Here is a 22,166-nt window from a genome sequence, read left to right as displayed (position 1 = left end):
GATGAGAAACAGCACTTCCAGCTGTTGTCGCGGATGGGCCGGCTGTTTCTGGCACTTTGCTGATGGGGAGAGCAACCTTGGAACCATCAGCCACCCAAAGCAGCCATCAATTTCGGAAAATCCCCTTGGGACGGGAGCTGGAGCCTGGGTTGTCTGCCCACGCCTTCCCGCTTTCTGGATGGGTGGCCTTGGGGAATCCTGCCCCACTTGGCCGCAGCCTTCGCCCCTCTCCAATCTCCTTGTGCCGTTTGCCTACGCTAGACTGGAACTGCCCTGTCGTCAGTGCGGCACTTGAGGCCCGATCCATCATTCCCCCCTGCAACCTCAGACAGACAACACCGCACAGAAGGCAAAGAGAAGCGTCCATTTCTTCTTCCATCATGGATCCCCCAGATTCCCTTCCTTCCCAGATCAAGCTTCCATCGTCGCTGGAGGCGGTGAGGATCGCGTCGCTCCCCAGGGCGGCCTACTACATCGCCGACTTCATCACGGAGGAGGAAGAGGAGGCCATCCTCCACAAGGTAGCTCAGTGCGCGCATCGAATCGGCAATTCCGTTATCTAACCGGCCCCCCCTGCGAAAAAAAAAAAGGTTGAGACGGCGCCCAAGGCTAGATGGAGGCAGCTCACGCATCGCCGATTGCAGACCTGGCCATCCGACCTGGTGAAGGACACGTTGGTGGACGCTCGCCCGCTTCCTGACTGGTTGGAGAAGCCTGTCGTTTCGCGTCTCCTCTCGATCCCCATCTCGGATGCCGCCGACGGCCACGGCGGCGGTGACGGTGATGGCCACGAGTCGCACATCTTCGCGCGAAGCCCTCACGGTCGCCCGAACCATGTCCTCATCAACGAATACCCTCCCAACACGGGCATCATGCCGCACAAGGACGGGGCCGCCTACTACCCCGTGGTCTGCACCGTGAGCCTCGGTTCAAGCCTGTGCCTTAACGTGTACAAGAGCAAGGAAGACGGCGCCCTCGACCCGGCGCCCGTGTGGAGAATTTTGCAGGAGCCGCGCAGCCTGCTCATCACGACGGGGGATCTCTACTCCGAGTACCTCCACGGCATCGAGCCCATTGCCGCCGATGTAGATCTCTCAGAGCAGACCATCGCCAACTGGGGCCTCCTGCGCGACCCTTCCTCCTTTGAAAACGGGCTGAACCAACGGCAGACTCGCACCAGCCTCACCTACCGCGACGTGCTCAAGGTGTCCAAGCTTGGGAGCAAGCTTGGTCCCCTGTTCAAACGCGTCTGACGCAATGTCGACGGCTCGTCGCTCAGAACACGAAGGGAACCATGTTCCACTTCCCCTCGACTGCGCTGGCGCCGAACTTCTGGGCATACCACTTGCGAGTTCCTGATGCCGTGACCCCGAGGTTGGCTGCGACAAAGACGACGGCGCACAGCAGCGTCCTGTTGCACAGCGAGCCAGGGGGGGCTGTCGCAACGGCCATGGAGAGGTAGAGGAGGCACTCGCAGGTGTAGTGCGGACAGATGTAGCGACGAAACATGCCGGTATCTGGCAGTGAATACTTCTTGAGCCCGGCGAGATGCTTGTGGCACTGGTGCTGGCCGACCCAGGCCTTGAGAAATACCCGACCCGCGACGACCATCTTCAACAGGGCCTCGTAATCGTTGGCGGCATGATGGCGTCCGCGGTCAAGGATAGCAGCTATTGTGGTTGGCGTGTCAGTGAAAGCTCGGGACGATCAATGTCTTCTGGGAAGGAGACAAAGACAGGAAGATGGGGCTGTCTCGTACCCGATCCGTCAACCCAGATAGCGACGCTCATAGCCAAGTAGAAACCAAGCCCCAGCAGCCAGTGCACAACCCACATACGGCTGGTCCGGGACGGCTTGACGACGGCGGCCTGCTCGTAAATGCGCCGCGCGGCCTGCGCGAACATCATCACCCACCCGAGCGCCACCTGGCGCGCCGTGGGAGACGACGCGTGCTGGGCCTGGATCGCATCCGCCTGGCGGGACGCGATCCGCCGCAGCAGAGCGCCGTCGAAAAGGAACTGGGCCAGCCAGAAGATCGAGCATGCGGCCGAGAGGATGTAGAAGGTCCCGAACCACGAGTGTGGAACCTGGGTCCATGCCGTGAGCGTGTCGAGCAGCGAGAGGAGCCTGTTGCGCCCCTGGGCGCCCCTGGCGCCCGCGGACGGCTGCTGCGTTTGCGTTTGCCGGCCCTGGTCGGCCTTCCGGGCGCCGTAGTCGATGAGAAGAGCGCGTGCGTCGCGCGGGGCGGCTGCGACGGCCAGCACGCCTCCGGCGGCGAGAAGGAAGAAGGCCTGGCACCATTGCGCTGGCGTGACGACGGACAGGCGGTCGAGGCCGGCTTGCAAGAGCTCGCGCCACTCCATGGCGCGCGTCTCGATGAACAGCGAGAGGCCGCAAATCGCGAAGGCTGGTGACGAGATGGGCGGGTCGAATGACGGTCAATATCACGTTGGTCCTTGGTTTGGGCAAAATGTCTTGCATGTGATGTCGGAAAGCGGAATGTGCCAATGATGGATGTTTGGGCATTCCTGCCGTCAGGTACCCGCCCACCCTGGCCTCGGCTTCACCTTGATCCGCACCGCTCGGCTACACCACCCGTTGGATAGATATATCAAGCATGTCACGCTGCCTGTATTTTGGCCATTCCGGAGGAGATGGCTTGTCAAGGGACGCATGATTGTGAGTCCGAGAGACCGGAGTACGGCCTGGTTCGTGCCGTGGCTACAGGGTCAATGCTTGTGTGGTCCAGCAAACTGGCTTTGGTGTCCATTTTCACCACACAACGTCCACTCGTTTATAACGGAGGCCTAACGCTTCACTGGCATTGATTCACGCGGTGCTGCGGTCTACATCGTTCGATGGTAGGTACGGGGTGGTTTGTTGAGCAATCGGGGTTGGATATGGGCCTTCAGGAGCACACGCTGGACAAGTCACTAGCAGCCCCACTGATCCCTGGATGGATCTTCCGTGATTCCGCTCTTCGAGAATCCAATGCTTCAACCCCGACAAAAAAGTGCTTTATCGGGTCACTGGGAGCTCGGGGGGCGCTTAATATCCCCATGTCAGACCGCAGCCAAGACCGGCCAGCATGCGCCTGAGGAACCGCAGTTTGGAGCGCTTGTCGACCGTAGGTTCGTGGAAAATACCGGAGATCACGTGGTTAGAGATCAATAGAAATATCCATGTCAACGGCCAACAGAGGCATCAGATCCATAGACCATCCATCATCCAACTCAGGCGGATTGATTTGACGGGCACGACGCGGAAGTGAGGGAGGGAATCACGGTGATCGTAGCAAACCCTGCTCATCGGCGGGTCTCAAGACAAGCTGTCTCGAGTGGCGTCTCTTGAACTAGGGAATCGTTGTTGGTATACTACAGGGCGGGGGGCATCCGGTGTTGTACACATTTATTTCAGGTGGGCCTGGAGGCTCTCGAGGACCTGCGCAGCGCGTTAACAGCCGGTCGACCAGCACTTATCTCGAGGATGGAAAGGCTTACCTCCAGCTCGATCTTCGCCTCAGCAACCTCCTGCTCGCTGCCACCACCGCTAATCACCTTCTGCGCCTCGGCAATCTGGGCGCGCACAGCCTCGGCGCTGAAGTCCTCCAGCGGGTACCCCTCGACGGCGTTGATGCTGAGGATCGACTTGGGCTGGACGATGGCGAAGCCTCCGGACACTAGGAAACGGGTTTTCGTCAGCCATGGCGTTCTCCCCTCCCCTCTGGCCTTTGCGGCTTCCTGGTCTTGATGGATGCCGGTTACGTACGGAAGAAGCGCTTGCTGACGCCGCCCTCCTCGATGACCTCAACGACGCCGGGCTTCAGCTGCTCAATTGACGGGACGTGGTTCGCAAGGACACCCATCTCACCCGACTCGGCGGGGATGTTGACCTGAACGGCGTCGAACGACCGGTAGATGGACTAGATGCGGGAATAAACAATCAGCGCCGCGGTTCGACATGGCGATCCCGGTGGAGACGGTTCCGGTCCGCAAGAGAAGCAACGCCGAGCTTCCAATTCGCAGGCGAGCCATCGACTGAGCGTACCTGGTGGGGGAGCGAAAGGCTGAGCTTGATCTGTAGAGGTCGTTGGTTAGCTGGTGATGCTTCCCACAGGCCGAGGGGCAGGGAGGGCGCACCTTGTCCGAGACGGCCTCGGCGTAGCCACGGCGCTGGACAGCAGCGCGGACGGCGACGGGGCGCGCCCGGAGAGCCGCACGAGCGATGCGGAGGGAGTTCATGGTGGTTTGCGGCTTGAAAAATGGGTTCAAGACGTCGGGCGAGGCCACAATCGTTCGTCGTCAGAGCAGATTTGGCTGGCGGACCCAAATTCGCTTAACCGGGATTGTCCGGGCGGGCAGCTGCGGTCGGAAGAATGTTTGTGCGTTCCAGCTTGGCATGGTGGGTGGTGGGTAGTGGGTGGTGGTGGCGGCGGGCGCGCTCGATCCGATGCGTGCGCTGTCCATTTCCATTGCCAAAGACAGCAAGAACATTCGGTAGCAAACCGGTGCCAAACTCGAGGATTGATGACAGAGCCGATCCAAAGTCTGATCAAGCCAGTTTCCGTCCTAGCAATCTGTATGCATAGCCATCAACTTGATGCCATCAGCACAATGCACCACCGCCTCGCAAGAGCTCGGTCTGGGGCTCGTGATGAACGAAAAGTCCAATTCCAATGGGTCCCTCGGACGCATGTTGGCTCACCCTCATTCTCAGCCATCCAAACATCACACACGCCCTTCAGCATCCTGCGGTGGCCGCCGTACCCTCACCAACCTATCCCGTGGCCAAGCGCCCCGGCGTCATTGGTCAATGTGTTCAGCCGTCGGCCGCTGTTCTCGTGGCCTGGGCGAAACGATCCCGTGGTTTCAGAAGTTTGCATACACGGTAATGACGGACTTCCTCACACCAGGACCGGCGCCGATCGATCACTCGATGAAACGGCTCGACCCTGCCGGCTTCAACGGCTGACCTCTCAACCTGTCCCGGAAGCCTGTTGCGGCAACGTCCCTACGGCCAACGAGATGACGTCGTAGGCTCTTCTTACACCGCCTGTGTTGACATGGTAGTACTAGCTTTCCCGGACATGCCGCTCCCCGGCTTGGTCGTCCTTAACGGAGAACGGGAACATTGCGGATGTCTCTTCCTGGGAGAACGCTTCATCATGGTCGACGCTTAATGACCCCTCCCGGCGGTTGGACTGGTGTTGCCATTGGGTCGAGCAGACAGCCCTGCCCCTTGTGCGATGTGCGATTCGCGCAATAAGCCAATATGCTGTCAACTCCGGCAAAGTCCCTGTAGAAAGGCCCCCCCCCTGACAGAATGACAGGATAGGTTCCTCGCGACGGCGGTTCCTCATGTTCTTCTCGGTCTTGCGTCTCTTATCATCTCCATCGCAACCTATGACGTCGGGGCATCTCAACTTCGACGCTACTGCAGTAGCGCCGCTTCACATATCCACTCGGATATCGTTATCAAGGACCACCACGTGTTGGCGCCGACATGGTCAGGAGGATGGTCACGACACTCTTAGCCCCCAGAAAGCGGTTGTTTCACTCGCAGCATTCTTCGAGTGCTTCGCACCTCGGATTGCCCATTGGAGAGTAGCTTACTGCGACCTAACGAGATGAACTCATCAGCACCCCACGCAACGGCGCTGGAAAATGCGGGGTCGGGGTTGCTTCGTTCCATTCCCATGCTGGCCATGTTGGCAACCGTGGGGTCTGACCAGTCGGACTCCATCTCGATATTACCCCCAACAAACGAAGATTGGACGGCCCTCCGTTATGAACCTTTTTCTTTCGCCGGGGAACCAAAGAAGTGGATCTCGACGCTGAGGCGGAACACACCACGGGCGTCATCCAGCAGTGCGACGCGGAACACGCTCCCCAGGTTGCAGCGCATGCAGTAATGCAGTAATGCTCTCCTGCACCTCCTGACTCGGGCTGGCGACGAAGGCTCGTTGCGCCGTCGCATGTGGGAGGTCGCATCGTGAGAGGGAGTGGCCCTCGACGTTTGTGGATGACCCAGTAGTTATCCAATTTCTGGTCGGTTATCCCTCAAAACGGCCGGTCGCCGTCTCTCTGACTTCAGCACGTTGAGCCTCCCTCACCTCGGAGGTTCCCTGGCATGCGAGCAGAGCATTCTGCAGACTTTGGGCAGAAGGCCGGGTACGGCCACCTCTGTCAGACAAATGCGCCACGCACTGCAGTCCCCTGCAGGTCAGCACAGCAACGCTAGCATCGAATGGCCGTCAGCCGGTTTGCAGCTTGCATAGCCGGCCATCGCAAAAAGGGCAAGGGAACCCATTCTTCTCGCGGAATTTCTTTGCAGCAAATGCAGCTAGTCTTTGCTCTCCGTTTCGGCGAGCAGAGGTCCGTATTTGACGGGCCTGCCGTTCGGCTGTTGGTCGGAAGTTAGAATGAGCGCAAGTGGCGTACACAACCCGACGTCATCCTTGTTCTCCCATCCGTCTTCCGGTCAAAGGATGGACAAGCAACCCTGACTTGAGCACAAAATGCGCTCTGAATCCACTTGTGGAAGCTCTCCCATTGTGCAGAAAAGGAACATGTGGATGCCAGAGAAATGAGGAACATCGCTCTTTGCCGATTCTGGTCGAAAGGGGGAGCTCCACAGGCCGGTGCGAAGTCGGCAGCATCATGGATGCTGGCGGGTGTCGTGTAATGGACCAACCACGGGCTCGAGTCGTGATGCCGTAATGCCCGGCCCAACCCGACCCAGCACCGGTGTCTTGTGAAACTGGCGGCAAAAAAAGCCACTCAAAGATAGCAGAAGACATGTGTGAAAAGTTTTATCCACAAAAGCAGAGAGACTTCCGGTTCGGACGGCTTGACGACGGCGTTGAAAGATTTGCCTCCCATCTGTCTTTCACGGGCCAAGCCACTCGGGGTTGTGCAGCCTCAAAAACGTTGTTGTTGTTGGCTGTCTCGCAACGCCGACTGCCAATCAAAGCCCACGTTAGCAAACGGGCCCCAGACAGGTTGGGGGTTCTGCGAGGCGGCCTGAACGCTAGGCCGGAAATGGCACTCGACGGGCCCACTCACCAACCATGGCCACCCCTCAAAATGCAACCCATGTTCTCCGTTTCTTACCGCCATCCCACGCCTCCCACTTTGCATCTCATCGCCAAGGCCCCTTCCCTGCCCTCTTGGCCCTTCGCAGGCGTCCAGGGTGGCACTCTTCGAGCTGCTCCCTCTTCTCGGACCCTGCCTCCCGCCAGCCGGCGACACGAACGCCCTCCTTCAAAGCCCAGCGGGCTCCGCCCACTCTGGAATAAATCCTGAAAAATATTCTGCTTCATTCCTCTCCCGGTAGATCGTAATCCCCGTAACTTTCTATACGGTACATACGGCCTCCCTCTTCAGGACACACCTGCCCCCCTTCCCTCGACGACGAGTTCCCGTCACCAGCAGCGGCACGAGAACACCTGGGTCCTGCCGGCCACGACCGACTGGCCTCGTCTCTTACAAACCCGCGTCAGCGACCTTACTTACCCCGTGATTCGACACATCTCTGGTCCACGATGGCTCTGCTGTTATAGCAATACGGTCCTTAGGGACACCCTCTTGCACAACGATCGCAAGCGTCGCGTCCAGGAGTCTGCAGCAGACACAAGCTGAACGCTCCCCCTTCTGTTCTTTTCTTGAGACGGGCAACACCTCGACTGCGATCATCGAAGCATCTTTCGGGATATTCGATTCTCACCACCTCCAACGCCCGAGCCTGTTGACTGTTGGGCGGCAGAACACACACGCACACGCACACACCCACACACACACACACACCTCGATAGCCGACCACGTTCACCTCCTACGCCGAACACACCATCACCTTCCTTAGTCATCCGCATTCCACTTCAAGATGGATCACCACCTCTTTCGCGATCATGCCACATCAAACGTGTTGGCCTGGGCCAGCACACACTCCGCCAACGTGGAGCCTTGTATGGAGGAGGACGCCGGCGCGGACACAGACGAGCCGCCGGATAATCGTTCGCCGCTGTCGCCGGTTCCAACTCAGTTCCAGCGGGCCCCTATCCGCCGGCCCAGCGAGCATCAAGAGTCTCTGCTGACCAAGGCTCTGCAAGGCCAGCCGGATGAGGATGTGAGCTGCGGGCCTGAGTATCCACGCCAGCGTCAGCGGCGACGATCCGTCACCAGCAGCACGAGCTTTGACTCCGCCGCTGAGCTCACTTGCGCCACGGGCATCACCACCCCAGCTCGCACAAGCTCGCCTAGTCCGCGGCAACGCAGTATCGGCTTCGCGCCGTTGGCTGTCCCGGCTCCTCAGGCTGTGCAGCGGAATTTGGAGACAGCGGTGCGCACCCTGGAAAAGAAGCGCTGCATCTCGTTCGCCTGCGCGGCCAAGCCAGCGCCTGTCGACAAGGCGCCAGTGCAGCAGCAGCAGCAGCCTCGTGCGGATGCTGGCGAGGCAAAGACGCAGGCACCACCAAAAAAGACATCGATTCGGTTCGCCTGTCCGGCCCCGCCGCGAGCGACCGATGTTTCGCAAGGAAACGCCCCACAGCGCCCTGCCGTGCGGTGTATCACGCCAAGCACACCCAAAACATCGGCGAACTCTCAAAAGCTGCGGTCTCCGTCCGTTACCCGCGTTCCTCGCTCGCCGACGGCCCGCAAGACGGCCGGCAGCCCCGTGGCTATTCGGAACAAGAAGTGGATCAGCGCCGACTCCAAAGACCTGGAGAGCGAGGCCGCGCGGTTCCACGAATTTGCCAGCGACGAGCCCCAGGAGGACGACTGGATCCGCCGCGGCTATTCTCTTTTGCAGCCCAAGCTCACCATCGATGACACCCTCAGGAAGGAGCTCGCCATTCGGAAGCTGGGCAAGGAAGCGGAAGAGGAGGCTGAGCTCGAGGAAGAGCTCGCGGAGGATCTTGGTGAGGAGGAGGACGACGAAGAGATCGACGAAGCGGACCTCGTCGATGAGGATGATGACGACGACGGTAACGATGACGAAGAGGATGCCGACGACTCTGGAGCCGAGGAGGACGAAGACGAGGAAGAGATTGAGAACGAGGACGATGCCGGCACGGAACACGCCTGGAATTCGGACGCTTCCGACGGGTACAAGACGGACAGCGAGATCGGCTTCGCCGAGTCAGATGACGACGATGACGATCTCGTCCTCTGGACCACGCGCATCGGCAAGTATCCCTTGTCGGGCGCGGTGGTCATGGCCCGCCGGCTGTCGCACAGCGAGAACTCGGACTCGTCAAGTTCGTCCAATCGGAAAAGGCGCAGGAGGAAGAGGCGTTCCAAGGCAAGCCCCGTGGCTTGCCGGCCGGCGACTCCGGAGCTGCCCGACAGCACGGATTTCGTCTGCGGAACCCTGGACGAGGACAAGCCGTTGGAGGAGGCCTACATTTCGTGCGTCGAGGCGCGGAAGCGCGAGCGCCAGAGGACTCTCCCCCAAGACATCGATCCGAGCTTTCCGACGTCGGAACCCGAGGACGAGGGCGACGAACCGTACAGGAGGGGCTACGGCGACAGCGACGAGCATGTCTGGCTCCATGGCGAGCTCGAGGATCTTCACCACGATCGTGACCTCAGGGGCCGCAAGAAGAAGGGCGGCGTCCCGTCTCCGATGAGGTGTCGCTCGCCGCCGCCGAAGCTGCTGCGCGGCCGCTCTCCGCGGCGGCCCTCGGTTCAGTGGTCCCCTCGGCTGCGCTCGCCGGCTCCCGTCCGCAGGTCTCCGCTCCTGTCGCCCATGCACGGCGGCAACGGCATGCCGTTCAACCCTTTGACCGTCGGTCTTGGTCTGACGCAGACCAAGTCGCTGCCGCGGACCTCGGTCATGTTCCCGCACCTCAAGACGCGCAAGCCCAAGGCGGGCGGCGCCACCCACCATGATGGGCACAACCACGTCCGCGGGGCCATTGACATCGTCATGGGCCTCGAGCAGAAGCGGCAGCGGCGCAAGGAGAAGTACTTCCAGAAGTATTACAGCCGGGCCCGGAAGGAGAAGGCGCAGCCGAAACGGCCGCCTCCCGGACAGGGCGCCGAGCGCATGAGGGAGCTGGGCCTGCTTATGGCCAGCAAGGTTGGGCATGGGGACTATGTTATTTCCATCTGAGTTTCTCGGCGGAACGGCTGGTTATGATTTGCATTCACACACGGGGCATGGTCAAAGGACCTGCATCTTAGGGTCGGGTGGCATTCATGATGTTCTGCCTGTGCAACGGGCTTCTCCTGTTTTTTTCTTCTTTCCTCTTACCTCGCCGCGGTTACGGAGGATGGCGTTCTCACTTTATAGCATAGTTTGGCCGGTTTGCCTTTCTTGGTTTATTTTTCTGTAATTGCTCGTTCGAGGCGGGCCATGGGCCACCCGGTTTGTTCCTGTGTGGAAACAGCAGGTGGAAATGCATTATCACGTAGTTCACCATCGAGACGAACTCCAATGATATTCTCGTTCTGCTGGCGCCGCTTATCTTGCGCGTAACTATTCATGGGTCGTGGCCCGGGCTCGGAGCAGGCATCGAAGCCGGGCCGCATGGGCAGGAACTTGGTTCTGGTCGAATCCGTAAGCCTCTTGTGCACCGATCCACACGATTCTGACCCCGTGCCTGGAACGGAATACGTGTAAACAATGCCAGGAGATCTCGTGCCAGACGCCACAAACAAACGGGTTGACCTCGCCTTGTTCCCTTGGTTGGGGGATCCAGGTGAGGACTTGAGGAGTGTGGCCTGATAGGTCAGGCACCCAGACCGCCTGCCGGCTCACCGTTTGGCGCATGGCGGGACCGGGGGTCGCCGGGTGGCCAATGCGCCTCGCTGGCCAATTCCTTGCCAGCTGTCTTGGATCATTCGAGAGGCAAGCAGCAGAACTCGACCAACGAACACTGCCCCTTCTTTCAACCCCGGGACTTCTTCCCAGCCCGCCTTGCTTGTCCACCTCTCAACACCAGCACACGCATCGCTGAACACGCTTCGATAGCGTTTGCGACCCCGCGGGCCGTTGCCAGATTAGCGAATCCGCCTCCCTGCCGCCGTTTGCGTACCCGAGCTGCGGCAAGTTTACAGCACGACACATACATCCCATCTGCTGAGGCCAACCGTCTCCCGCCAACGCCATCACCATGTGGATCATCAACTGGTGTAAGTGCTTCCTTGCCTCCTCACGCTCCCCACGTCGGATTTCGATCATGCCAAGGCGGACGGAGGACATCGATCAGGAGACCGGCCGGGCAACCAACCGGGGGGGAGCATCGGGCATCTTTTGTGGCGGGATTCCAGGGGTTTTCGTCGATCGGGACGATGGCATGAACGAAAAGCATGACATACATGGACGGTATTGGCTGACGCTCCCTTCCCCCCTTCCGCTTCGCAGTTTACGACATCCTGTCGTCGCTCGGCCTGGTGAACAAGCACGCCAAGCTGCTCTTCCTGGGCCTCGACAACGCCGGCAAAACGACGCTGCTGCATATGCTCAAGAACGACCGCGTGGCGATCCTGCAGCCCACGCTCCACCCAAGTGCGTGACGACTCCTCCCGATGGACATCCCCTTGTTCTTCGATGCGTATACGTGTACCACAACGGCGGGATCAACGACGGCCGCCGAGAGCAGGGCCGCGGACAGAGGAGAGGCTGACACGTCGGGGATGCAGCGTCGGAGGAGCTCTCGATCGGCAACGTGAGGTTTACGACGTTTGACCTGGGCGGCCATCAGCAAGGTGCGTTGCAGCGAGCTTTCCCCCTTTCCCTCTCTGGCTTCCCCGCCTTTCGGAGCAGGTTCCCCATCTAATCAAACCCCAACCTCAATAGCCCGCCGCCTGTGGAAAGACTACTTCCCCGAGGTCAACGGGGTCGTGTTCCTCGTCGACGCCAAGGACCACGAGCGGTTCCCCGAGGCCAAGGCGGAGCTCGACGCGCTGCTGGCCATGGAGGAGCTGGCCAAGGTGCCCTTCGTCATCCTCGGCAACAAGATCGACCACCCGGATGCCGTGTCCGAGGATGAGCTGCGCCACCAGCTCGGCATGTACCAGACGACGGGCAAGGGCAAGGTGCCTCTCGAGGGCATCCGGCCCATCGAGGTCTTCATGTGCTCGGTGGTGATGCGGCAGGGGTATGGCGAGGGTATCCGGTGGCTGTCTCAGTATGTGTAGAGGAGTGCAGGGGAAGAGGTGGAAGCGTGGAGAGAGGGGGTGAGGTGGTGGCGTCTTGTGTTGAGCGTGAGTGCGTGTGCGGGGTGAAGGAGAATAGATCGAGTCGAGACTTGGTTGAGCGCGGTGCGTTTCGCAAATGGACCAGTGGACGGACGGGGCTTTGCGACTCGGTGCGTTCGGTGTGCCTGAAGCACGATGGGGAAGGCTGTGTTAATTTTGTGCCCGTTTGCATTCTTTACATCCATGCTACGACTTGACAATGGCAATCATGTCTGTCCATCCTAGGGAGGTAGGTGCCTTATTGATTGGGATTGGTACCATTTGTCAGTCGTTCCAGGCGGTTGGAGAGGTAGCATTTTAGGTCCTCCAGCGCCTAGAGCGCCATGAGTGGCTTGGTTTGATTTGGTGCCTGTGAGGTGCGGCTCCTGGTCTTCTTCGTTTCGGGTGCCGGGCTGAAATGTCAAAAAAGGAACCAAGCCATGACCAAACAGCGCAGAATGTGAGGCCTGGAAATCGTGGCTGGTGAGGCCTGCGTCACATGCCTCCGCCCCAGATGCCTGCTCCTAGCGTACCGACCAAGGTTCCACTGACGTGGTGCCGTTGGGGCAGGAGGCAACAGAGTCATGCTCGCCACAACGTCATCCCACTTTCTCGAACCCAACATTTTCGGGAACACTTCCCGGTTCACATCGAACATGTCACGCCAGGGCGGGATGGGCCAGCAGTCTAGCATTCAACTTTTTGTCATGACCCCTTGCTTACACGGCGCTATGCTCTCGAGATTTGCCGAGGCAGCACTCTTTGGCTCCATCTCTCTCGTTTCTTAATCCCCAAAACACGCATATAAGCCAAGTCTGAAAGCGTGGGCCGCTGAACAAGGCTTCTTCTATGCGTTTCTTTTCTTCTGCTTCTTCAAGTCCCAGCAGCATCCATTCTCTCGTTTTCCAAGCTTCAACAGAGGCGTCTTTTTTGGTCTTGAAAATCAATCTCGGTCATCGTCAATCACACCCCGGCACAACCCCCTCGACAACGCCGTCCCCATCACCATGTCGCACCTCTTCCAGAGGCTGCGGAAACTGGCCTCTCCTGCGGCCACCACATCGAACGGGTTCGAGGTGCCGTCCCAAACCTACGGCTTTCCTCCAGAAGCCTTCGATCCGACACGTCTCCCGGACTTTGAGTCCGAGTTTATCCCAGAGGAAGACCTCGAAGCCTTTGCGCAGGCGATTGATGTGCAGGACCACACCCCCGATGAGCCTTCATCACCACCTTCTCTTAGTAGAGTCCCCAACCTCCTCAGTGGCTACTCCAAGCGCCACAGACCATCCACCGTGAATATCTCCGATGAATCCAGCAGGCCCGGAGAATTGGGGGCCGCGGAAACGACCGGATCCGGGTCCAGCACGCCGCATACAGCGCAGAGACCCCGGCCAAACATGCTCTTTAGGGCCTGCAACGACTGGTTCCCCCTCCGTGAGACGCCCGTCGGCAGGCTCTCCGAGTCATCTTTCCGGCGGCGGAAACCAAAGACCAGCAAGAAGAGGACGGGCCGCACGTCTGATGAAACCCGCGAAGGGTTTGTCTACCACGTGCTCAGGGTGCCGGGCCTTTTATGGGCCATGAGCTGTATTGCCTTTTATGGCTTCCTTTACATGCTCCTCCGTGTCGTTGTCAACTGCTGGGAGCGGTACTTCTCTCTGAGCAGCGAACGAGGCCGGCGGCATCGTGCGATGCGCGCCGTAAGCAACTACAAGGACTGGGTAGGGGCCGCGAGGGAAATGGATCGCTTCGAAGGCAACTCCGAGTGGACGGAAGATGACAGCTTCGCTTACTACAAACACAAGGAGGTGAGGCATGCTCTGGCGAAGCTGCAGAAGGTCCGGCAAAGCGCCGAACGGCGGGAAAACGGGGAGGTCAACGGCGGTGGCGAGGGCCAGAATGCCATCAAGGAGCTGAAGAGACTCGTTGAGTGGTGCGTCAAGGACAACTTCTCCGGCATCGAGGATCCACGCCTCTATAGCCAAACGCACTACGGCACGAAGAATCTGGTTGAGAACTTTCTGGACGAACGCAAGTGTCCCTTCCTTTGAGACGCTGGAGTTTCTGCTAACCAAAGACACAGTGGAACGGTGCCTCAAGCTCCTGATAGAGACGAAGCAGCTCACCAGACCCCAGAAGCGCGCCATGTTCAAAGGAATCTGCGCAAACTACGGCCGCACCGCCTTGTGCCTCTCCGGGGGCGCAACGTTCGCCTACATTCACTTTGGCATCGTCAAGGCTCTTTTGGAAGAAGGGCTCCTCCCGGAGATCATCTCAGGAACCAGCGGCGGCGCTCTGGTGGCCGCTCTCGTGGCCACTCACACCGACGAGGAACTCAAGCAGCTGCTGGTTCCCGCGCTCGCGCACCGCATAAAGGCGTGTAGAGAGTCGTGGTTGACCTGCCTGAAACGTAGGTGGAAAACGGGAGCCTTGTTCGACGTGGTCGATTGGGCTAGAGAGTGCTCGTGGTTTACGCGCGGGTCCATGACGTTTCGGGAGGCTTACGAACGCACCGGCCGTATCCTCAACGTCTCGTGCGTGCCCAACGACCCGCACACGCCCACCTTGCTGTGCAACTACCTGACCTGCCCGGACACCGTTATTTGGTCCGCTGTCCTCGCATCGGCAGCCGTTCCAGGGATTCTCAACCCGGTCGTGCTTATGACCAAGACTCCTACGGGCAAGCTGGAACCTTCTCCGTTTGGTTATCGGTGGAAGGACGGCTCCCTACGCAGCGATATCCCCATCAAGGAACTCAACATGCTGTTCAACGTCCGCTTCACCATCGTCAGCCAGGTCAACCCGCACATCAACCTCTTCTTGTACGCGTCGCGTGGCTCCGTCGGCCAGCCTGTTACGCACCGGAAGGGCCGCGGCTGGCGCGGCGGCTGGCTGGGTTCGGCCTGCGAAAAGTACTTGCGGCTGAGCATGGATACGTGGGTGCGCTGGCTGCGCCAGGTGGAGCTGCTCCCGCGCTGGATGGATCAGGACTGGTCCATGGTGATGCTGCAGAGCGGCAAGGGAACCATCAACATCTGGCCCACCCGCACCGACCCCTGGGACTTTCCCAGGATTCTTACCGATCCGGACCCGGCCCGCCTCGCGCGCTTGATACACGAAGGCCAGATTAGCGCCTATCCCAGGATTAAGTTTGCGCGGAACCGTCAGCGCATCGAGAGCTTGGCCAGCCATGGCAGGAAGGAGAGCCGCAGGGTTGATGACTTCCTAGACGGCACCAGCACTCTGGGAAGCGGCGAGACACGGATCGAAGACGACGCCGGGGCCCTGCCACAGCTGGTTGCTCCGTCTGGGCTGCTGTCACCCGGCGTCCTGGATGGCCGCAAGGGTTGGGATGTGGGTGCTAGGAGAGGCAGCATCGATGAGATCCTGAGCGAAAGCGAGCTGAGGTATCAGAGAAAGGAGAAGAAAGACCGCATATCTTCACGGCTGTCCGGAGCGTTGCCGGACGATGTGGCGGAGGAAGAGGAGGAGCAGGAGGAAGAGGACCAGGAAGAAGAAAACCAGGAGGATCGTGCTTCCCATGGGTCGACCACTGCCGAGGGAACCATGTCCGAAGGCGAAGGGTACTAGGAGATGGACGGTGGCTTGCATGAGGTCTGGGACGAGCTGGAAAGCGACAGCTCGGGTGCGCCGGCGTGTGCAGATGACGGGTACGCACCTGACGATGACAGCGATGGGGAGGGTAGTAGTGGGTCAGACAGCTCTTGGGGAGGTCCAGAGGATAGCGTAGCCATGCCGGGCGGAGAGGGAAATATCTCCGGACGACGGTGACAACAACACGGCTGAATGAGGGGAGAATGACAAAATGCCAGAGCAGCAGGCGAGAAAGGGGAGGGGTTCTGCTGAGGAACCGAGGATTGTGCTGTCAGGTGTTTGGGGCGTTGTTCCTTGACATGTCTTGATTCACAGCAGCGTCATTGGATGGTAGGCATTCATAGCGGGGCGGCGGCTTCATGTATCACAGCAGACTATCAAGGTTAAAGAAATCCATATGTGGTTCGGCATTGTTCTTGGACATGTTCTTGGCATCGAAGTTTTGGGTTTGCCAGAGAGATAACTACTGCATACAAAGCTGACGACGCCGAGGGGCTCTCGGCGGCGAGGGAATGATGTTCCACAGATCAGCGAGTTCCTGGACGAGCCAATGGGGCTTCTGCGCGGCAAGGTTGGCAGCAGTGTATAGTACATAGTACAAGCATGCCTCCCGTCGATCTGGGTTCCCGTCTCCAGATTCGGCAGGCTGGCCTGGTCTGCATGGAAAAGGGATGCCGTCCCGGTCCCGTTCCGGTCCCGTTCCGGCCCAGATCCCCAACATGCAGCGCTGCGAGCCACATCATTGGGTTCCGTTACCGTTGGTTCCGTGCTGTATGCACGTATCGTATGTAGAAGCATATTAACGATCATTCTAGTGACACAAGAGTTCAACTTTGTCTTCTCATCAAGACCTGTTAGTACATAACAACGCATCCGTCTCGAAGGAACCTGACCTCCGGAGAATCCGGGCCCGATCCGGGCCCCACCCGAGCGTTACCGGGTCGGCCTCAACACACCGGCCCCGAACCGGGCAAGAAGCCGGGTTTTCACCGACGTTGTTATCGGTGGGCCCCGACAGGGGGTGCGGTGGTTGATGCGGCAACCGAAAGGCCGATGGCTGACCGCTGACGATTCGAGAAGCGGCGGTGTGAGGATGACCTGCCGGTGTAGTTATCGTGTAACTAACTAACGGTCAGCTCTGATCGCCCCTGGGCGAGGAGGCTCTTGGACCGGGGCTTGCTTGGTTTCTTTGGCCGCGGCTGCTTGCCTGAAGAACCGGCGACCATCGACAGCGATCTTGGGCTGTTCATGAGAGCCGATCTTCCATGCTTGCCAAGCCGCGAGCGTCTCTGCGCGTCCCAAGCCGGAAAGAACGGGGCAAATGCGTGTCTCTCTCTCAAGCGGTGGCGGCAACATCGCGGCACGCTGGGTTTTTTTTTTTTTTTTTTTTTTTTTTTTTTTTTTTGCGGCAGGGATATCATGAACATGACCATGGCCGGGAGATGACGAAGGCCCGATATCATGAGGGTCTTTGCGCCTCTCCAACCGTCATCATCTTGGCAAACAAAGACGGCTGATCCAGATCACACGGCGGAATTCCTCTTGCATTCGTTACCGTGTAGACAACCTCCAAGCCCTCGGTCATGGAAAGAAGAAAGAGGAAAGGAAAGACAAAAGGATCTCAACACGGAGTATTCCCGGTTCCTTCATTTGACCCGGATCCTGCAGCTGCAAGCTGCAAGGAACCAGGACCAACAATGCAATCTCCGCTCGCCAATTCACCCGCTCCTCCCGGGAACGGTCCAGCCAAGAAGCTGGGGTTGAAACAAAGCTTCCAGGTTGCTGGAAGGATCAGCCAATCAGCCGAGGGAGCTTGACGAAACTGCAATTTCCGGGCTGGCCCACTCTGGACGTGACGTGAAGACGGGAAGCAAATCAAGGCATGCAAGAGCACCTTTCGCGAGGTTGGAGATCCTCCCCGATTACTTCTCCCTCATTTATCTGGGTTTGTTGGTTCTCCCCGGCTGAAGATAATGATCAAAACCAACGCTACATGCTTACTTGTAAAGAGCATACCAAACGCACCTCGGGAACGTCACTATCGGGCAAACCCCAGGGAACTTATCATCGTCTTGGGTAAAAAAAGACGTTCATAAGCCGTTCCATACATGAACGCCAAAAAAAGATACAATTAGAAGAAGATTAGGTACATAGAGGTATCATTGACCATATCCCACTGCCTCCCCCAAAGAATTCCAAAAACCATGTCCACGAAAAAACCCATCCCGCTCGGCAGACCTCCTTGGAGCGCTGCTACCTCATCTCAAGAGATTCGAAAGCAGGCATCAAGGATGACCGCCGCGAATTTAGGCCAGGAGGGCAACGAGACCGGCGGCGGCGGCGAGCAGGGCCGAGGCGCCGAAGCTGGCAGCACCGGCAGTGACGATGGGGACGGCAGGGCCGGTCTCCGTGGGAGCCTCGGTGGGGCAGGGGACCTCGACCGTCTCGTAGATGATGGTCGGGATGACGGTGGTGATCGAGGTCTTGATGGTCCTGACCGAGGAGGTCGGGCAGGCCGGGGCCTCGGTGGTGGCGGGGGTCTCGGCGGGGATGATGGAGCCGCCAGAGGGCCAGAACGAGGGAGCAACAACCTCGGTGGGCTCGGGCTCGTCGGTGGGCTCGATGGGGCAGACGGTGGTGCCGACGGGAACGGTCTCAGTGACGACCTTGGTCGAGTCCGGAGGGCAGTACGAGACGGTGTCCGCGCAGTCGGTGACGGTGCGGGTGGTCGTCGAGTAGATGGTCGAGGTGGTCATGGGGATGACCGACGAGGTGACGACCGTGGCGCTCGAGGGGCACTTGACGATCTCGGGCGGGCACGAGGTGATGGTGTAGTACTCGGTCGAGTAGACGGTCTGGTCGGCCAGGACGGCGCCAGCGAAGGCAACGGCAGCAGCGGCGAAACGCATCTTGACGGTTTTGGAAAGGGGAGCTTTTCGAAAGGAAAAGTAAAGGCGAAGTGGTAAGTTTGAGGGTAAAGAATGACTAAAGCGTAAAGCTTGAGATTGTAAAGAGTGGACGACCGAAGTCAAAGAGCTGCGCTTGAAGCTTGAATTGGCTTTCGTGAGCTGAGGAGAGAAAGAAGAAAAAAGCGGACGGTCAGGATGGACTGAAGGGCCCCTAAAATACCTCTCTGGCCATCCATCACGGCCTTCACTTCCGCCCCCGCTCCCTCTCTTCCCTCCCCTTTCCGCTCTCGTCGTCCACCGCTTCTGCGCACAGCAGACGGGAAATTACCTGACCAGCGCCGGCTGCCCAATTCGGAGGGACGCTAATCCAGGGGTTTGGTCGAGGGAAACATTGGAGGGAACATTGCCCAGTGGTGGACGTGGGCCCCCCCCCCTTGCGCTGCAGACGGCTCCATGCTGTGGCGAGCGAGGGTGCCCTCCCCTCCCCCTCCCCCCGGCCCTCCGCCATCTTTCTGCTCGGTGGACCGGCATCGCTCCAGAACAGCGCCGACGAGCTAGGGTTGGGACGTGCGAGCGAAGGGCGACGAGCTCGCCCCATCTTCCGACGTTCACTTGGCTCAGGGGTGTAGCCAGGGAGAGTGGGGGGGTGGAAGCGCTTAGGCCAACCAGCCGGCGCGGATGAAATGAACGGTTAACTTCTTCAGCGCCGGCCCACCCAGCCAATCCCTGCTCGTCCCCCCGTTGGGTCCATCGCCGATCAACAAGCGGCTCATGCGGTCAGTGCGATGCGCGACGAGCCAATTTCTTTCTCCTCTCCACGACAACGAAGACAGCCCGGGTGCTGTTGCTCTGGCATGTCGCATTGTTATCAGGACGATCATTTGCATTGCGGCAAGCCTGGAAAGGAGAGAGTTCGTGTCGAAGATGCCCGGTCGCGTTGCCGCAACACATGCGCGGCCAGCAGCAAATGGCCCAGCGGCTTCATTTCGCCGGCGCCAGATAGGATTTCCCCGCCTTTTTTTTTCTTTTGGGTAACGTTAGCTGCTACGATAGCATCAATGCCGGGTTCTCTGGATTGGCTAGTTAGTTCGTTCGCTTTGGTCGGAGAGGGGACCCAGAGCTCCCAGGAGATGGCCATGGCGCCAGCAAAAAGCAGGCGATCAACAGCCTAACTGTCTGTGTGGATCACTCCAGTAACTATGTACACTAGCCAGGAGACTCCAATGCTGACAACAAAGTGACCGGCGTCTCTCCAAGGTCTGTCCAATGTGGTTCCGTTCGATTCGCCAGGTGGTCACACGCCATCTTGGAGCAACGCCCGAAGACAGACACTGAAAACAGACAGACACCAATTGCCATGTGAGAGCGCCCGAAGACCCCACGACCCCGGTGCGGAGGTGGTTGGCCAAAATCGATGATTGGGGGGGTATGTGGCGCCAAGTTCATGCAGGAACCGTTGGCAGGTCCGCCTCCTATTCGAGGGCGGCCCTCTGTGCCCGGCGAGCAAAGGCCACCACCCACCAAGCGAGATAAGGCTTCTTCGGTGTCACGGTCCTGGCGAGTCCGGGGCGTTCCATCGCGCGTTTGACTTTGCTCACCTCTCCGAGCGGTTAATCTTGACGTCGACGTGACTGGACAGAGCGGTTAGTTGTTTGGATGCCGAACGGCCTCATTGGATCGGGGCAATCTCGTTGTGGAGAGCGAAATTCATCATGAACCTGTTCCTGTCTCTCATGCAATCATCCCGTTGCGCCCAAAACCGTTCCCAGCACGGCGGAGAAAGGATCAGCGCGGAGCTCAGCATGAACCGGGCCTGGCTTCCAAGACAAAAAAAATAAAGGGGGGGGGAGAGCCAATGAACCTCTGAACACGGGAGTTATGGCCGGCGATCATCCTTCTCCCGCCTGACGTTGCTGACGGATCCTCCGTCTCTGGCCCACTCGTTTCCACGTTTCTGTGCGGAGACTTTGATGGGTGGAGAGGTGATGGCTCCGATTGGATTTCTCCAGGCCATGGAACACGAAACGCGGGACGCGAGGCTTACGTTTAAACCGCGGAACGTTCGTTGTCGTCGTTTGTTGATGTGTCCAGGGAGGGTCTGATTGTTCAGCCAGGCGCGCTGCGGCTCGGGACCGTCGGCAACCACGCTCTTGTCGGCGACGGATTCTCTCCCATGTCGCAGAGCGTAGTACGCTACTGCCCTGCTGTATGCTTCCGGTATGTCCTCTACACAGTAGAGCAATTGTGTAGGCTCCGCTGTTGAACCTCCCATCCTGCAACTTCCCAACTTCTCTCGACAGGGACCGTGAACGAGGACGGCTCAATCGGCCATCACGAACGCCGGACTGATCCTATAGCCACCGCGAGTTGCATCAATTCCCGTCGCTGGACGCCGGCATTTCATGCCAGTGCTGTCCCCGGACACGAAGGCCGTGGTTGTTATGCACACCTCGGTCCTGAGTAACTACCTTTGGTGGAAAGAAACAAGAGCTGGGTTGCAGAACAAGTCTCTTCAAACACCGAGATATTTTGATGGATTTAGGCTGGAGATTGAAAAGACCAAGCCACGCAGATGAGGTATCAGCGTCGGGCTTTGTCCTAATCCATCTTCCACGCCTCGCCGACGACAGCTTGGAAGTGGTTGATGATATCCGGTCCTGGTTAGCCCCCCCCCCCCCCCTAAACCCCCAAAACACGGTCTCCTCGTGAAAATTCCTCATTGATGGGAGCTCATAGACACGATACTTTGAGTCATGGATGCTGTGATCTATTCTCATGTAGGATCCCATCCGACATGAGTGCTCACGCCACCCAGAACCTGGAACGTCTTGCTACCTTGGTACCTTGCGCAGGTACCGTACCTTGTCGACGGGATACTCCAGCCATGGAACTTGGTGTTTTGGAAAGTTAGCGACAGTCCAGAGCGAAACTATCATCCACCATTGGACAACCAAGACCCCTCTCGACCTCACCTGCGCCGCTTGCCTGCTTGCCCGTGCAAGATATGCATCCGCTGCGGCCAGATCGGCCCGGACCAACCTCCCGCGAAGCCGGTGTGAGAAACCAATGCCGCTTGTTGGTTTGGTTGCCGCCGGTCGTTGAGGACGGTCAACGTTACGGAGTAGCAGATGAGGCGCCTCAGGTTGGGCACCCAAGTCAACCGGCCGAGTTGAGGTGCGAAGACTCGCCCAAGAAAACGTGGTATGGTTCGGAGGCACGCTCCATGATGTCTCCCAGCAAGCCCTGGAGTAGGGTACGGGAGAGATACGAGGGGTTACGCAGCCGTGCTAACGACCGCTCCCCTTTGTATCGTCAAGATGGTCGTTTTCTTCACCATGGCTCCCCATGTTCAACGTTGGGCTTTCGATCTTAGAGCCCGTCGCACCCATTCCATCCAACGCGATGACATTTCCCTCTAACCTGCAGGCTATGCACATTTCAACACCCTTGGCTCCTTTTT

At 59.0% G+C, this 22,166-nt stretch overlaps 7 protein-coding genes across 7 annotated transcripts; 4 read left to right on the top strand and 3 right to left on the bottom strand.

Annotated features, from left to right (window-relative positions):
* Positions 1 to 380: 380 nt before the first annotated feature.
* VTJ83DRAFT_1021 (uncharacterized protein) lies at positions 381 to 1,253 on the top strand (the record flags this gene model as incomplete). The annotated part of the gene is made up of 2 exons (XM_071007135.1): positions 381 to 521; positions 645 to 1,253. 2 exons carry the CDS (start codon positions 381 to 383, stop codon positions 1,251 to 1,253), a joined length of 750 nt encoding a protein of 249 aa, XP_070870374.1.
* Positions 1,254 to 1,275: 22 nt separating this feature from the next.
* VTJ83DRAFT_1020 (uncharacterized protein) lies at positions 1,276 to 2,363 on the bottom strand (the record flags this gene model as incomplete). The annotated part of the gene is made up of 2 exons (XM_071007134.1): positions 1,276 to 1,670; positions 1,760 to 2,363. The coding sequence occupies 2 exons, from the start codon at positions 2,361 to 2,363 to the stop codon at positions 1,276 to 1,278; spliced, it is 999 nt and encodes a 332-aa protein (XP_070870373.1).
* A 1,045-nt stretch (positions 2,364 to 3,408) lies between these two features.
* Positions 3,409 to 4,241, bottom strand: VTJ83DRAFT_1019 (uncharacterized protein; the record flags this gene model as incomplete). Its single annotated transcript, XM_071007132.1, has 5 exons — positions 3,409 to 3,441; positions 3,501 to 3,679; positions 3,769 to 3,922; positions 4,048 to 4,077; positions 4,140 to 4,241. The coding sequence occupies 5 exons, from the start codon at positions 4,239 to 4,241 to the stop codon at positions 3,409 to 3,411; spliced, it is 498 nt and encodes a 165-aa protein (XP_070870372.1).
* A 3,640-nt stretch (positions 4,242 to 7,881) lies between these two features.
* On the top strand, positions 7,882 to 10,113 carry VTJ83DRAFT_1018 (uncharacterized protein; the record flags this gene model as incomplete). The annotated part of the gene is made up of 1 exon (XM_071007131.1): positions 7,882 to 10,113. One exon carries the CDS (start codon positions 7,882 to 7,884, stop codon positions 10,111 to 10,113), a length of 2,232 nt encoding a protein of 743 aa, XP_070870371.1.
* A 1,003-nt stretch (positions 10,114 to 11,116) lies between these two features.
* On the top strand, positions 11,117 to 12,143 carry VTJ83DRAFT_1017 (uncharacterized protein; the record flags this gene model as incomplete). The annotated part of the gene is made up of 4 exons (XM_071007130.1): positions 11,117 to 11,135; positions 11,368 to 11,511; positions 11,646 to 11,711; positions 11,803 to 12,143. The coding sequence occupies 4 exons, from the start codon at positions 11,117 to 11,119 to the stop codon at positions 12,141 to 12,143; spliced, it is 570 nt and encodes a 189-aa protein (XP_070870370.1).
* Positions 12,144 to 13,189: 1,046 nt separating this feature from the next.
* On the top strand, positions 13,190 to 15,773 carry VTJ83DRAFT_1016 (uncharacterized protein; the record flags this gene model as incomplete). Its single annotated transcript, XM_071007129.1, has 2 exons — positions 13,190 to 14,213; positions 14,266 to 15,773. The coding sequence occupies 2 exons, from the start codon at positions 13,190 to 13,192 to the stop codon at positions 15,771 to 15,773; spliced, it is 2,532 nt and encodes an 843-aa protein (XP_070870369.1).
* A 2,330-nt stretch (positions 15,774 to 18,103) lies between these two features.
* VTJ83DRAFT_1015 (uncharacterized protein) lies at positions 18,104 to 18,706 on the bottom strand (the record flags this gene model as incomplete). The annotated part of the gene is made up of 1 exon (XM_071007128.1): positions 18,104 to 18,706. The coding sequence occupies one exon, from the start codon at positions 18,704 to 18,706 to the stop codon at positions 18,104 to 18,106; it is 603 nt and encodes a 200-aa protein (XP_070870368.1).
* Between the last annotated feature and the right edge of the window lie 3,460 nt (positions 18,707 to 22,166).

Source organism: Remersonia thermophila, chromosome 1, assembly GCF_042764415.1.
Source record: "Remersonia thermophila strain ATCC 22073 chromosome 1, whole genome shotgun sequence".
NCBI classification, from domain to species: domain Eukaryota; kingdom Fungi; phylum Ascomycota; class Sordariomycetes; order Sordariales; family Chaetomiaceae; genus Remersonia; species Remersonia thermophila.
This window is presented reverse-complemented; position numbering and strand designations above follow the sequence as displayed.